Consider the following 17,110-nt stretch of genomic DNA (forward strand, 5'->3'; position numbering starts at 1 on the left):
GACGATTGCAATATGCGTTCAAATCCTTCGAAATTCCTGAAACCACCTCGGATTGATAACTGATGATTCAGATATGGCTGCATTAGATGCAGAGGAAACAGTAAAATTGTAGATGGCCTAAATGGCCAAGAGTTTGATGATAAAGAATGGAGTGTTGGGAACGCTCGATAGAAAATTTGGTACTGAAAAACGGATTGAGCTAACCATGAAGGAGACCAAGGACAAATACAAGGACCAAACCCTATATTCAAAGAATCCAGGTAATTCTGGATCCGATGAAATCTTTTTAGAATATCTTGCTCCGAAGTCATGTTAAAATCTTGCGAAAAATTTTTCTTCATCAACCTTCGAACTTAGAAATTCCAAAAATATCATCATAAATATCTTCGATATTTCTAAGGATATTTTCATAAATATTCTTGTCTGAAATTATCTACCTCTTCGTATTTTCTGTATTCGATTATATTGGAAACTTCTGTAAAATTTAAGTATAAATTATGAATGAATTGTGGAGAAGCGTTGGGAATTGAAGCATGGGTTAGTATAATATAATGACGCCCGGCCAATGTGATTATATTACAGTAAGTCATGCTGAGTTTCTAATGGAACGTGATGATTCACATATTATAACGTCATCATGTACTATGTTACACGACTCTTACATTCTATCTAATCTATAAACATATCAAGAACATATTTTCTTGATAGTTCTATCTTTTCTCTTGAATTCTGGCAATTTAACCAATCAATATCGTGCTATTGCAATCTCTCTCTTGAAACATTAGTCATGTTCATTCGAAACTTCATTCCTACGAATTTTAGACCATTATTCGCTTGACTTAAAGTCGGGAAGAGAAAACAAAAGGATAAAACTCCAAAATATAAAGGAAACGAAGGGAGTAGATTTATAGTGAAATATCCGACAGAGCAATCAAAACAGATTATCGCATTTAATCAAAGAAGATCTTAATTTCCTTATTCACCGAAGAATCAAATATTTTAGATTTCGAAGATTTTCTTTTAAATTCCTTGAATTTCGAAAATCAACCCTGTCTACGTCAAAAGATATGACGAAACTTTACCCTTCTCATTTCACTCTTTTGTGATAACTTCACTCGTACTCTTCGAGTAATTGAATTGTCTTATTCATATTACCCTATGGTGATAAAACTCTATTTATCGACTCATATTCGTCACGAAAACATTCTTTTTTTTATCCATGACCATCCCACTCAAATTTCAGGACGAAATTTCTTTAACGGGTAGGTACTGTGACGACCAGGAAAATTTCGACCAATTTTTAATCAAACTTTCGATACAATTTAATATCCTTGACACGATAAGCAAAGTCTGATAGGTTGAGTCTCAAAATTTTTGAACTGTTTATATGGATTCAGTTAACCTTCGACTATTCCCGACGATTCACGAACAATTATTTTTAAATAAATGTGTATATATATATATATTAATTCTATACATAAATAATATTGTAATCAATAACAATTAAAGATTCAATATATTAATCACTAAACATGATAAAATTAATAAATTGTATTACGAGTTTGAATATAAATGTTATATTAATATTATATTCATTACTTCCATTATTATTATTATTAATATTAATATTAATAGTGTATCATTAATATTATTGTATAAAAAATATATATACATATATATAAATTTGATATATATACAAATTGTTATAGTATTGTTATTAATAATATTATTATTATCATTAATAATATTAGAATTAGTGCAATTAGTATTATTATTAATATTAATATCAGTATTAGTAATATTATTATTTCCAATATACAATATATAAATATGAAAATTTGATATGTATGATTTGTTATATTTATTAATTATTATTAAACTTATCCTTTTATTTATAAATCCTTAATAATATTATCTATTATTATTATTATTATTATTAATAATATTATCAACGCTATTATTAACAATTATCAATATACTTGATATTAAGAATTTGTATTATTAATTTTAGTATTATTTATAATATTAGAAGTAATTATTATTATTAATTTACTTTTATATTTATTTAATTACATAAAAATATATAAAGAAATTAACAGATGGTACGATATTGTTACACATAACTATCATACTATATCTGATTTACAAAATTCGTACAATCAAGAATCCAATCACTGAACGCATCCAAATTCTGTTAGCTATCAACTTCCCCTTTTAATTTTCTAATATATTTCGGTACTGAGCGAATGATTCTTGTCGAGTTTGTTAAGCTACAAAACAAACGGGTTGTATCATCTTTACAGCTTCAAATATTCGATTACAATACATAATGTTAACCATTACTGAAATTTGAATGGAGGAGGAGAAGAATCAAACAAATGAATACAAAATTTGTTACCTATCAATATCAGTAAATCGTACGAATCTGTTTCCAATCTCTTTCTACTTTTCTTTTCCTTGTTTGATACTCCTGGCTTGAATACTTCTGACAACCTTCTCACTCTTCTTTTATTTTGTTGGTATCTCTTCGGATTAATTCTCGTTGTTGACCTCTTCCATGTTTAACGCAATATAAGCATCACTCTTTCTCTATATAGATACATGAACACATATATTTTTTCCGCTGACTACCATCTTCTTCACCACTTTCCATTACAACCTCTCGCCACCTTTTATAACCACACACTATCATCTCCATATATATATATATATATATATATATATATATATATATATATATATATATATATATATATATATATATATATATATATATATATACACATGAGGATATACATAAACATCCTACAACCACCTCTTCTTTCTTTATTATCTTTTGTGATCTCGTTTCATGATCCATGAACAAACAACAACTATCAAATAACCACCACTATCATCATCCATCGACAAACACCCAATGACATCACCATCATGATTAGTCGCTACAACTAACCATTCCTTTTGATTTTATTCGAACGTTTGACAAACCAAAACTCGTATTCAACTTACAAGAACACTAAACTTCTAAGATTACAACTTTCAGGCTCGATGGAACACTAAACCATAACGTCTATCATCGCCACCATCATCTTCCTATCTCTATATCTTTCTTCTCTCTCTCCACAAAGTTTTCTTTCTTTCTGTTGAAATTGTGAACCCAAAACAACTTATTAAATTCCGTTTTCATCGAGTAACAGATGGAGATGTCTAAGTTTTCGATTTATACCGTCTTTCACTCAATATAAACCCACTTATATTACTTGGGTATTGATACTTTACTTTTTTTCTTAATGCTCGACACTTCCATGTGGGTAACCCCACCTGATAATTAAAAGAAAGAGAAATCGAGATAGTGGATTATTTGATCAATTACACTTTATGTTTTGGGCCGAGTAAATTGATGCAATTACGTGTGGGATACACGAAAAAGGTATCTACAACAAATTGCAATGAACCCCAAGCCAACTTTAGTAGAAATCGTGATGTTTAATCAGAATACCAAATATTGGTGGGCCTTTATGATAATATGTTAGTAACAAAAATTGATGACTTAAGAATTGATGATGATAGGATTTCTTTTAGGAGTGCTCCCCACTAGATTGCTAGAAATTTATGTAGACCAAGATTTGGTCCTTCAAGAACACGTATCAAATCAATTATCTGTCATGCAATCTGTTAGGAAACAGAAATTTACTGGAGTCAGTTCATGGAAATCAAGCCGCAGGCCTTTGATTCTGTGACGGGCCATTCTTATCAACCTAAATTAAATGGACTTTTGAGGTGATGATGACAAAGACGAAAATTAGATAACGATGGTAGACTTGTTGGTATATTTTCTTGTCATGATTACTCGATTACGGGTTATAGAAAACACACACTCACAATAGCGATAATGATGATGGAAGTTAAAGAAGATACAGTGAGATAGACGATGTTATACATAGAGGATAAATAGAGGTGGTTAGGATTATGATTTTTTTTGGGGTGATCCATTTATTAGGATAATTAAAGATGATGATAACCGGAGGACGATGATGATACATGAGGTGTTACATCGATGGAGATAAGGATGTGAACGATTATGATAACGAGGATGGTGATGCATAATAATAATAACCATAATATGATTATGATTATGGTTACGATTATGATAACGGTTATGATGAAAGATGACCGAATGATGATGATAGATGGAAGATTAATGGGGTTCACAGTGAAGAGAATGATGATAATGAATTCATGTATATCATCTTCATTTTTGTACATAATAAATGATTATATGTGTGAAATAATGAAAGGGAATAATGGACAGATTAGTGGTTAGGAAGTGTTGGAATTGAGCGAGAGGTCTCGGGTTCGAGCTTGGGCTGCGACATCTTTTTAGGAAGCTATTCTTTAAGGTAGTATACTTACTATTATTATTATAATTATAATTATTATTATTATTATTATTATTATTATTATTATTATTATTATTATTATTATTATTATTATTATTATTATTATTATTATTATTATTACTATTATTCTTATTATTCTTATTATTATTATTATTATTATCATTATAGATATTAAAATAAATATTAGTATTATTATTATTTGAAAAATCATTATTTTTATAGTTATTATTATTAGTAGTAATATTATCATTATAATCAAAAACAACTTTTATTATTATTATTATTGATAATATGTTACCAAATAAACATTTCGTATATTAAAATATACTTTTAGTGATATTACATATAATTAAGTATTAATCACATTAACATTTTTATAGATATTCATATATAACAAATTAAGTATTTTTAATATAATATTAACCAAATATATATTAATATAACTATATAAATATTGGTCATTATAAATGTGTATCCACTAATTAAATATATATAATATATAAAATAAGTTATAATATATGAAATTGTTCAATTACGATTATAGATGTTAATATATATATGAATAATATAGGTTCATGAATTCGAGGCCAACCATACACTTGTTCAATGTCGTCATATGTATTTTTACTCCAAAATACAGTATGGTGAGTTTCATTTGCTCCCTTTTACTCTTTATATTTTTAGGACTGAGAATACATGCGCTGCTTTTATAAATGCTTTACGAAATAGACACAAGTGATCGAAACTACATTCTATGGTTGGATTATCGAACCGAATATGCCCCTTTTTAGCTTGGTAGCCTAAGAATTAGTGTTTATGATAATTGCCACCAATTAACATGAATCCTAAAGATAGATCTATCGGGCCCAACGATCCCCATCAGAGTTACGGATGCTTTAGTACTTCGAATTTATTATGTCCGATGTGAGTCCCGGAATGATGGGGATATTCTATATGCATCTTGTTAAGGTCGGTTACCAGGTGTTCACCATATGAATGAATTTTAATTCGCGAGTTACGTGTGACAATATATGAGATCTTGTGGTCTATCAAAATGATGAATTTTATTGTTTTATGATAAACCTATGAACTCACCAACCTTTTGGTTGACACTTGAAAGCATGCTTATTCTCAGGTATAAAAGAAATCTTCCGCTGTGCATTTGCTCATTTAAGAGACATTACTTGGAGTCATTCATGGCATATAGATGTCAGTTCATCGCGATGGTACCAGATGTTATTGTATTCGTTCAGAAGGAATTGGACGGGGTATGACACTAAGAATTTAGGAACCAAAGTAGGCTCCCCCTATCGTTAATCCACATGAAAGCAAAGTTCCAATACCAAATGAATGCTAGTCTTTATCAACCTTAATAAGAAAAGGATGAAGAACAATCTTCTATCCTTTTACTATCTTACTTGAACTACTAAACACTTTTACCAACTTTAAAGAGTAGTTGGAAGTTCCTTTTTGCATGAGAGAAAATTAAAGAGTACTACACCTTATCTTTCAAAATGTATGTACGTATATATTTTGCAAGATGTTTGTTAGTAATCAAGTGCTCTTGCACTCTTACAAGCATTAAAGTAAAAGTTAAACAATAAATGCTAGACAAAATAATTGTATAAGATGATGACTATTCTCCATTAATAAAGATGGGGTGTAATGATGTCCAACACATAACCCACCTCTTTAATCTTATATATATATATATATATATATATATATATATATATATATATATATATATATATATATATATATACATATATTTGTCAAACAAATATAACATAATCTTAAATGTTGCATATATTGATACTTCATTGCACATAATTATTTCATCCAAATAATAATGTTATCATACAAATTATGGTTGATCATATTTAAGTCACATTTAAATATATACTTGGTAGATAATTGCTCTTTGTGTGTGACCCTATAGGTTCATATGTTATTAGTACTGTAAACATAAGTTGTGCCTTGGGCATTAATAACCAACAATCTCCCACTTGCACAAGATTCAACATATGTCAACACAGAGAGTGGTAAACGTCTAGCAACATGCCACTGCCCCTAACAACACATGAAAATGTGTCATTCCGAGCATCCATTGATTCTTAAGTTACTTCTTAAAATCAATATATAGGTAAGGTATCAGTTATCCCTTTGTTACTGACATCACGTTGAGCATGAGACATGGATAGCAATCAATCTCATATTTAGCTCATACATTATGTTACTCGATCAAGATTGAAAATGATAAAACAAACACCATTGAATACATCAATATAGTTTGAACGTGGCCACGCATCTTAATCAATTTAAATCATCGAGGGGCCCATAGATGTCATTCTCTCATCCAGATGAAAGGAACAAATCCCGTCTAGACTACACACGTCTCTCATGTGTCTCATATTATACTTAACAATAGCTTTTATGATTGTCTGGCTAAACAACAACGTTTGACTATGTCAAAGTATAACAATCCTCACACTTAAGACCCAATATGTATCTATGGTCTTAGGATATAAAGATATTACCATTTTCAAGAATCACTTATGACATCGATCCATGAAGTGATCTTGAAAGCGAGTCATGTCCAATGTTTATTCTCTAATAAACACACGTGAATTTGGCTACAACTCCCTTGCTCTCCTTTCATATCCATGAAAGTTAACCAACTTATTCACATTAGTCTTAACTCACAACTATTCCCATAGTTGTGATCGACTATGGACGTTTTAGAATAACGATGTTATTCAAGGATTTAAACATACTAATAAAGAACACAACAATTATTAATGAGTATGATTATTTCCAAATACATCATATCATTTAATATAAATGTTGCATAAATGTTCCAAATATTCAAATACATTAATTACAAACCAGTCCAATCACATTCATAACGTAGTCCTATGGACCGAGCATGACCCTCATATTTTGATTGTGCCAAGGCCTTTGTAAAAGGATCGGCAAGGTTTTGATCTGTGTGAACTTTGCTAATACAAACATCTCCGTTTTTCACTATGTGACGTATGTAGTGGAATCTCCTAAGGATACGTTTGGTGCTGTGATGCGATCTAGGTTCTTTTGCTTGAGCAATAGCACCATTATTATCGCAAAATATTTCTATGGGGTCTTCTATGCTTGGCATAACCCTTAAATCAGTAATGAACTTTTTCATCCACGCAGCCTCTTGTGTTGCCTCCGATGCAGCAATGTATTCAGCTTCTGTAGTAGATTGTGCAACTACTTTCTGCTTAGAACTTTTCCAAGTTATAGCTCCTCCATTCAAGATAAAGACATATCCAGATTGCGATCGTGAATCATCTCTATCAGTTTGGAAGCTAGCATCTGTGTAGCACTTTACAGTAGGATCTTCTTCCACACCACCATAAATCAAAAACATATCTTTAGTCCTTCTCAAGTACTTTAGGATGTTCTTGACAGCCATCCAGTGGCTTTTACCTGGATTTTGTTGGTATCTACTCGTCATGCTCAAAGCATACGATACATCTGGTCTTGTGCATAACATGGTATACATAATGGATCCAATTGCAGAAGCATATGGAGTTCCATTCATTCGTCTAAGGTCATCATTTGTGCTAGGACTTTGAGAGTTGCTCAATATTATACCATGTGACATTGGAAAAAATCCACGTTTGGAATCTTGCATCTTGAATCTTTATAGAATCTTTTCAATATATGCACTTTGGCTCAAACCGATTAGCCGCTTTAATCTATCTCTATGAATTTTTATTCCTAGAATATAAGCAGTATTGCCAAGGTCTTTCATTTGAAAACACTTCCTAAGCCAAGACTTTACCTTTTGTAAAGTTGGAATGTCATTTCCAATAAGTAGTATATCATCTACATATAAGATTAAAAATACTACTATGCTCCCACTAGCCCTTTTGTAAACACATGGCTCATCTTCATTTTGGATAAAATCAAACTCTTTTATTTCTCGTCAAAATGAAGATTCCAGCTTCTAGATGCTTGCTTTAATCCGTAAATGGCTCTTTTAAGCTTACACACTTTATTAGGGTACTTAGGATTTACAAAACATTCTGGTTGTTCCATATAGACTTCTTCACTTAAGTGTCCATTAAAGAATGTGGTTTTGACATCCATTTACCATATTTCATAGTCATAATATGCGGCTATGGCAATGAGTATTCTAATTGATTTTAGCATGGCTACTGGAGAGAAAGTTTCGTCATAGTCAATACCATGAGTTTAAGTGAAACCTTTCGCCACTAGTCTTGCCTTAAATGTATGTACATTTCCATCCATATCAGTTTTCTTCTTGAAAACCCATTTGCTCCCTACAGCTTTGCTGTCAGGAGGTAAATCAACTAAGTCTCATACTTGGTTGTCATACATGGACTGCATCTCGTCATTCATGGCTTCATGCCATTTCTTAGATTCAGGATCTAATGTAGCGTCTTTGTAGTTAGTGGGCTCACTTTGATCCACTAAGAAAATGTCGTCATATCTTTGGGGACTATGACGAGGTCTACTAGATCTACGAATGTCTTGTGTTACTTCAGGTTCCTGAGCAACCAATTGTTTAGGTTCTTCAACAGTTTGTTGATAGCTAGTGCCAACCTCAGGTGTGATATTTTGTGGTTCTTGAATTTCTTCAAGTTCTACATTTCTCCCACTTGCTTTATTTAATAGAAACTCCTTTTCTAGAAAAGTAGCGTGTCTAGAAACAACCACTTTGTTCTCAGTAGGATTGTAGAAATATTATCCCATAGAATCCTTTGGGTATCCCACAAAAATGCATTTGATAGATCTGGGATCAAGTTTGTTGGAAGTTTCTTGTCGAACATGAGCATCACAAACCCAAACTTTCAAATAAGATAAATTTGGAACCTTTCCATGCCATAACTCATATGGTGTCTTATTTACCTTTTTGGTTGGTACCATATTTAGTATGCGAGCAACAGATAATAAGGCATAGGTCCAGAAAGATGGAGGAAGTGAAGTATGATTCATCATAGATCGAAACATATCAAGAAGGGTTCGATTCCTCCTCTCAGAAACACCATTATGTTGTGGTGTTCCGGGTGGAGTGTGTTGTGAAATAATTCCACAATTCTTTAGATGATCGTCAAACTCTTGACACAAGTACTCACCTGCTCGATTCGATCAAAGAACCTTTATCATTTTGCCTAGCTGATTTTGAACCTCATTTTGAAACACTTTGAACGTTTCAAATGCCTCATGTTTATGTTTTAATAAGTAAACATAACCAAATCTACTGAAATCATCAGTAAATGTAATGAAGTATCTTTCACCATTTCTTGACATAGTTCTAAAAGGACCGCATACATCGGAATGTATAAGTCCCAAAAGATCCTTTGCTCTTTCTCCGGAACCGGAGAAAGGTGCCTTTGTCATCTTCCCGCTTAAACAAGATTCACATACTTCAAATGACTCAGAGTTAGTTGATTTTAAAATTCCATCAGATTGGAGTTTAGTTATGCGTTTCTTGTTTATGTGACCAAGACAACAATGCCATAGATAAGTTTGATTCAAGTCATACTTGGATCTTTTGGTGTTAATGTTATACATAGAACTATTATTGGATGAATCTTGTATGTCAACTTCATATATGCCATTGTGAGGGCGTGCTTCAAAATAAAAAACGTCTTTATTGAAAACTAAAATATTACCATTAGAAAAAGCATACGAGTAACCAGATTCATATAATCGTGCAGCTGAAATGATGTTCCTAGTTAAACTAGGTACATAATAACAATTATTTAATATTAAGTACAAGCTATTTGGTAATAAAAGTTCATAAATGCATATTGCTACGACCGCAACAAGTGCTCCGTTGCCAACATGCAATACCAAATCGCCTGGTTTTAGCTGCTTAATCTTTCTTAGTCCCTGCACATTATTACAAATGTGAGTTCCACAACCAGTATCAAATACCCATGAATTACTAGAGAAAGCAAATAGTTCTATCATATAGATACCTGAGGTGCTAGCACTGCTAGCCTTTGTTTTTTTCAGCTCCGCAAGGTAAGTCGGGCAGTTTCACTTCCAATGACCAATTTCTCCACAATGGAAATAATGATACGCATACCCGACTAGATCTGTAACGACCCGTCAAAATCGCTATTGACGCGGCACGTTAATCATTGATTCCACAGTGAGGTTTTGACCTCTATATGATACGTTTTGATAAAATATTGCATTCATTAAAATAAGTGACTTTCTAAACATAGAAAGTTATAAACATGTGGGCAAGTGCTTAGGTATAAGCAAAACCCCGAAATACATAAGTCTTTAATTTACAGGTTGACATCACAGTCCAATTATTTATTACACAACGCAGTTTTATTTTGAATGCAATAAACTTTGTACAAAGCATGAGAGACTCCATGCAGGCAACAAGCACATCACAGCGGAAGCATTCTAAGGACCTGAGAATAAAACATGCTAAAAAGTCAACACAAATGTTGGTGAGTTATAGGTTTAATTGCTCGAGTCATAAACATATATAAAGATAGACCACAAGATTTCATCAAAAGTTTATCAATAGATTCTACGTAACAGAGCACCCTGGTAACTAAACTTAACGCTATAGTGATAATTACCCCATTCGTTTTAATACACGCAAACCAACGTGTCTTAAACTCAAATAACATACATCCGTTAAAAGGTTAGCGCTCTAGCTCGGACGGGGATGTCAAGCCCTATGGATCCATATACAATTATTCGCGCCCACCAGTCCATATCCTATGTACTGGCAGCTACTAGTTACCAAAGCTAAGGGATTTTCGGTTTAACTCAGTGTAGAATTTAGTATGTACTTGTGTCTTATCGCGTTTAAAATAAATTGCATGTACTCTCAGCCCAAAAATATTTAAAGTATTTAAAAAGGGAGACTATAAACTCACAGTTCAATATTGCGATTCAATATTGTAGGCAAATTGCGTAGACGTAATGATAGTAGATGACTGTATGGTTGGCCTTGGATTCAAGAACAATACCCCGAATAATACCTAATATTTCCTTAGCTTAAAGCGGTTTGAAACCCGAATTAAAAACACCCTCGTATATACCTTATTATTATTAAACTTAAATTTAAAATTATAATTATAATATAAATATAAATATTAAGAGATAAATGTGAAAAACTTCGTCGAACAAACTGCGTATTTATATTACTTTTCGATTTACTGTAGCTCATGCGATCGCATGAGTTTTCAGTGTTTTTGCCATGCGATCGCATGGCCGCCTTTTCCGTTTTTGTTTGCTAGTTCGTCGGCATCAAATAGTGTTTACTGTAGCAAATAGTGTTTACTGTAGCAAATAGTGTTTTACTGTAGCAATAGTGTTTACTGTAGCAAATCACTGTAGCAAAGTCGTTTTCAATGTAGCAATGTAGCAAAATACGGTTTCACTGTAGCAAATAGTGTTTTACTGTAGCAAATAGTGTTTTACTGTAGCAAAGTAATTTTTACTGTAGCAACTAGGGTTTTACTGTAGGAAAGTCATTTTTACTTGTACATATATATATATATATATATATATATATATATATATATATATATATATATATATATATATATATATACATACATATAATCGTTCATGAATCGTTGAGAGTAGTCAAAGGTAATTGTATATATGAAACAGTTATAAAATTTTGAGACTCAATCTAACAGACTTTGTTTAACGTGCCAAAATAATAAATCGTATAGAGAATTGGTTTAAATTAGTCGAAATTTTTCGAGTCATCACAGTACCTCCCCGTTAAAGAAGATTTCGTCCCGAAATTTTGAGTAGTACCTGTTTCATGAGCGATATCAGTGAACAAATGTGGATACTTTTGCTTCATTTGATCTTCACGTTCCCAAGTAAACTCGGGTCCTCGTCTTACGTTCCAACGAACTCTAACTATCGGTATTTTGCTTTGTTTTAATTGTTTGACCTCACGGTCCATGATTTCAACAGGTTCTTCGACAAAATGGAGTTTATCATTAATTCGTATTTTGTCAAGAGGAATTACGACATCCTCTTCAGCTAAACATTTCTTCAAATTTGACACGTGAAATGTGTCGTGAACACTACTAAGTTCTTGCGGTAGCTTTAATCGATAAGCTACTGCTCCAATTCTTTCGGTGATTTCAAAGGGTCCTACGTACCTAGGACTTAGCTTTCCTCGTTTACCGAATCGTACAACGCCTTTCCAGGGTGACACTTTCAACATGACTTTGTCGCCCGCTTGAAATTCTAGCGGTTTTCTTCTTACATCAGCATAACTCTTTTGGCGACTCATGGCCGTTTTCAATCGCTGTTGTATTTGAATGATCTTTTCGGTGGTTTCGTGAATAATTTCTGGTCCAGTAAGTTGTCTTTCTCCTACTTCACTCCAACAGATAGGAGATCTGCACTTTCTACCGTAAAGTGCTTCAAATGGTGCTGCGTTGATGCTCGTATGATAGCTGTTATTGTATGAAAATTCTGCCAACGGTAAGTGTCGATCCCAACTGGTTCCAAAGTCAATCACGCATGCCCGTAACATGTCTTCCAATGTTTGTATTGTTCTTTCACTTTGACCATCTGTCTGTGGGTGATAAGCGGTGCTCATATCTAATCGAGTTCCCAATGCTTTTTGTAATGATTGCCAAAAATGTGATGTGAATCGGGTGTCGCGATCAGATATGATGGAGATGGGTACACCATGCCTGGAAACTACTTCCTTCAAATATAGGCGTGCTAATTTCTCCATACTGTCTGTCTCCTTTATTGGTAGGAAGTGAGCTGATTTAGTTAGACGATCAACTATCACCCAAATAGTATCATGACTACTTGCAGTCCTTGGCAATTTCGTAATGAAATCCATGGTTATTCTTTCCCATTTCCACTGCGGAATTTCTGGTTGTTGCAGTAATCCTGACGGCTTTTGGTGCTCAGCTTTAACCTTTGCACACGTCAAACATTTGCTTACATAAGTAGCAATTTCTGTCTTCATATTAGGCCACCAATAGAACTTCTTGAGATCGTGGTACATTTTCCCATTTCCTGGGTGAATTGAGTACCTCGTTTTGTGTGCTTCATCTAGTACTAGTTGCCTTAGGTTACCATGTCTTGGTACCCATATCCTACCAGCAAAATACAGGGTTCCATCGGCTTTTACTTCAAGTTGTTTTTCTAATCCTTTGCTCATTTCACCTTTTTCGTTTTCTTCTTTTAAAGCTTCTAACTGTGCTGCTTGAATTTGCTTTGTGAGATCAGTACGAATTGTAATATTCAAAGCTCGGACCCTAAGAGGTTTTACTCTTTCTTTTCGACTTAGGGCATCAGCTACAACATTAGCTTTTCCGGGGTGGTAACGGATTTCACAATCGTAATCGTTTAACAACTCTACCCAGCGACGTTGCCTCATATTGAGTTGTTTTTGATCAAAAATATGCTGAAGACTCTTATGGTCGGTGTACACTGTACACTTGGTGCCATATAGATAGTGTCTCCATATTTTGAGTGCAAAAACTACTGCTCCAAGTTCCAAATCGTGCGTCGTATAGTTCTTTTCATGAATTTTTAGTTGTCGTGAGGCATATGCGATAACTTTTGTGCGTTGCATTAATACACATCCTAAACCTTGGCGCGAAGCGTCACAATAGATCACGAAATCATCATTTCCTTCCGGTAATGACAAAATGGGTGCAGACGTTAACTTCTTCTTTAATAACTGGAATGAGGATTCATGTTCCGTGGACCAATCATACTTCTTTCCCTTTTGAGTCAATGCAGTTAAGGGTTTGGCGATTCTAGAGAAATCTTGAATGAATCTTCGGTAGTAACCAGCAAGACCTAAGAATTGGCAGATTTGTGTTGGAGTCTTCGGTGTTTCCCATTTACTAATGGCTTCGATCTTGGCGGGGTCAACTTTAATTCCATGTTTACTGACAACATGGCCCAAAAATTGTACTTCTTGTAACCAGAAATCACACTTCGAAAATTTTGCATACAATTCTTCTTTCTTGAGTATCTCTAGTACCAGTCTTAAGTGTTGCTCATGTTCTTCCTTGTTCTTCGAGTAAATCAATATGTCGTCGATAAAAACAATGACAAATTTGTCTAAATACGGTCTACAGATGCGATTCATTAGATCCATGAATACTGCTGGAGCATTAGTCAATCCAAAAGGCATGACTAAAAATTCATAGTGACCGTAACGGGTTCTGAACGCTGTTTTAGGAACATCTTCTTCCTTCACTCTCAGCTGATGATATCCGGAGCGTAGATCAATCTTAGAATAAACACTTGATCCTTGCAATTGATCAAACAAATCATCAATCCTCGGTAATGGGTACCGATTCTTGATCGTTAATTTATTTAATTCTCGGTAATCTATACACATTCTCATAGATCCATCCTTCTTCTTGACGAACAGAATAGGAGCACCCCAAGGTGAAAAACTAGGACAAATAAATCCACGGTCCGATAATTCTTGCAACTGGTCTTGTAATTCTTGCATTTCTGAAGGTGCAAGTCTATATGGAGATCGGGCTACAGGTGCAGCTCCTGGTATGAGATCAATCTGGAATTCTACACATCTGTGTGGAGGTAGCCCCGGTAATTCTTCTGGAAATACTCCGGGATATTCTCTTACAACCGGCATGTCATCAATGCTTCTTTCTTTAGTATCGATCTTCTTTACGTGTGCCAGAATAGCATAACAACCTTTTCTTATAAGTTTCTGGGCCTTCATACAGCTGATAAAGTTCAGTTTTGAGTTGTTCTTCTCCCCATAAATCATTAATGACGTTTCATCCTTACGAGGGATGCGGATTGCTTTCTCAGCGCAAACAACTTCTTCTCTTGTTTTGGACATCCAGTCCATGCCAACGATTACATCATAACTTCCTAATTCTACGGGTATCAAATCAATTTTGAAGGTTTCACCAGCGAGATTCATTTCGCAACCATGGCAAATTTTATCGGCTTTTATCAGTTTACCATTAGCTAATTCAATAGTATATTTATCGTCTAGAGGTAATGATGCACATTTTAGTTTAAAACTAAAGTCTTTACACATATAACTTCTATCAGCACCCGTATCAAACATAATAGAAGCTAGTTGATTATTAACGGTAAACGTACCCGTGACATGATTAGGATCCTCACGTGCTTTACTGGCACTAACATTAAATGCCCTCCCACGTGCGGGTTCTTTGTTCTTCTCCTTATCAGGGCATTGATTTATAAAGTGACCAGACTTCCCGCATCCATAACATTTCTTGACATCGGTCAATTTTGTCTTTACTTCAGAAACGGTGGCATAACAATCTTTCGCCACATGTCCTTTCTTGTTGCACTTATCACAGACCACTTGGAAATAGCCTGCATGATGTGTGTAACACCTTTTGCAGAACGGATGAGGTCCCTTATAGTTTGGACTTGCAGTTGCCCCATCTTGTTTACCTTTAAAAGTTTCTTGTTTCTTCAGGTGAGTACTTTTGCCCTTATAGTCTTCCCATTTCCTCTTTCCTTCAGTTGTCTTGACTTCGGTAATTGGTGCCTTAATCGAACTCTCTGTGATCTGGTCCATGAGTTGGTGTGCCATTGTCATGGCTTCCTGCATCGTATTTGGTTTGGACGATGTAACATTTCCTTTGATATTGATCGATAAACCATCAATATACATTTCTATCTTTCGTTTCTCGTTTGGCACCAATTCGGGACACAACAAGGCTAGTTCCATGAAACGCTTTTCATAGTTATTGAGATTCGCGCCGATAACCTTCAGATTACGTAACTCAGATTCCATTTTTCTGATCTCGTTTCGAGGACAGTACTCCTCGATTAGCATCTTTTTCAGTTCTTCCCAAGATATATCATATGCCGTATCTATTCCTTCTGCTTTAGCATAATTGTTCCACCAAGTAAGTGCACCGTCTTGCAACGTACACGAAGCATACTTTGACTTGTCTCCGTTCGCACAATTACTGATTTTGAAAACGGACTCCATCTTTTCAAACCATCGGGTTAGACCGACTGGTCCCTCGGTTCCACTAAACGTCTGTGGTTTGCATCCTTGAAAAGTTTTGTATGAGCATCCGTTTCGTGAGTTTGTGTTTACGGCTGCTGCTTTGGCTGCTGCTTCGGCTGTTGCTTTTGCTGCCTCGGCTGCAGCAATTCTTTCATTCACACGTTTCTCGACTAGTTGCTCAAACTCAGCATCCGACATTTGAGACATGTTTCTTCAATAAACACAACAGATATAATTTAATCATATAGAATATTATAGGTAAAATGAGTTGTCAATAGTTAATAGTAGCATATTAATAATATGAACCGATTATTATAAAAGCCTTTTCTTCTTATTAGCATTTTATAATTATTTCTAGGGTATTACCTACCCGTTAAGTTCATACATAATAGCTAGTACAAGGAATTAACTACTAAAATCCTAATAATATTCCACTATGAAAAATTATAGCGAGTTACTACATTATTATGTAATAATAATAATAAGAAGTAGTAATAATACAAATAATCATTCCATGCATTTATTATTAATAAACCAAAATAATACAATACCATACAATACTGATATTTTACATATGCTTATTTTACATATGCTTATTTTACATAACAAGATAGAGTAGCACACATAAGCAATAGAATAGCGCATGGAAGATTTATGGTTGCGAGGTCGTTTATTCAGAACT

General features: G+C 33.8%; 1 protein-coding gene across 1 annotated transcript; it reads right to left on the minus strand.

Moving 5' to 3' along the window:
• Positions 1-7,281: 7,281 nt before the first annotated feature.
• On the minus strand, positions 7,282-8,049 carry LOC139849977 (secreted RxLR effector protein 161-like). Its single transcript, XM_071839581.1, has one exon. The coding sequence runs from the start codon at positions 8,047-8,049 to the stop codon at positions 7,282-7,284; it is 768 nt and encodes a 255-aa protein (XP_071695682.1).
• Positions 8,050-17,110: the final 9,061 nt, after the last annotated feature.

The sequence above is a fragment of the Rutidosis leptorrhynchoides genome, chromosome 5 (assembly GCF_046630445.1).
Source record: "Rutidosis leptorrhynchoides isolate AG116_Rl617_1_P2 chromosome 5, CSIRO_AGI_Rlap_v1, whole genome shotgun sequence".
Classification (NCBI taxonomy): Eukaryota; Viridiplantae; Streptophyta; class Magnoliopsida; order Asterales; family Asteraceae; genus Rutidosis; species Rutidosis leptorrhynchoides.

Coding starts and splice junctions, on each gene's coding strand:
- LOC139849977 (XM_071839581.1), bottom strand. CDS start 8,049: ATGTCACATGGTATAATATTGAGCAACTCTCAAAGTCCTAGCACAAAT.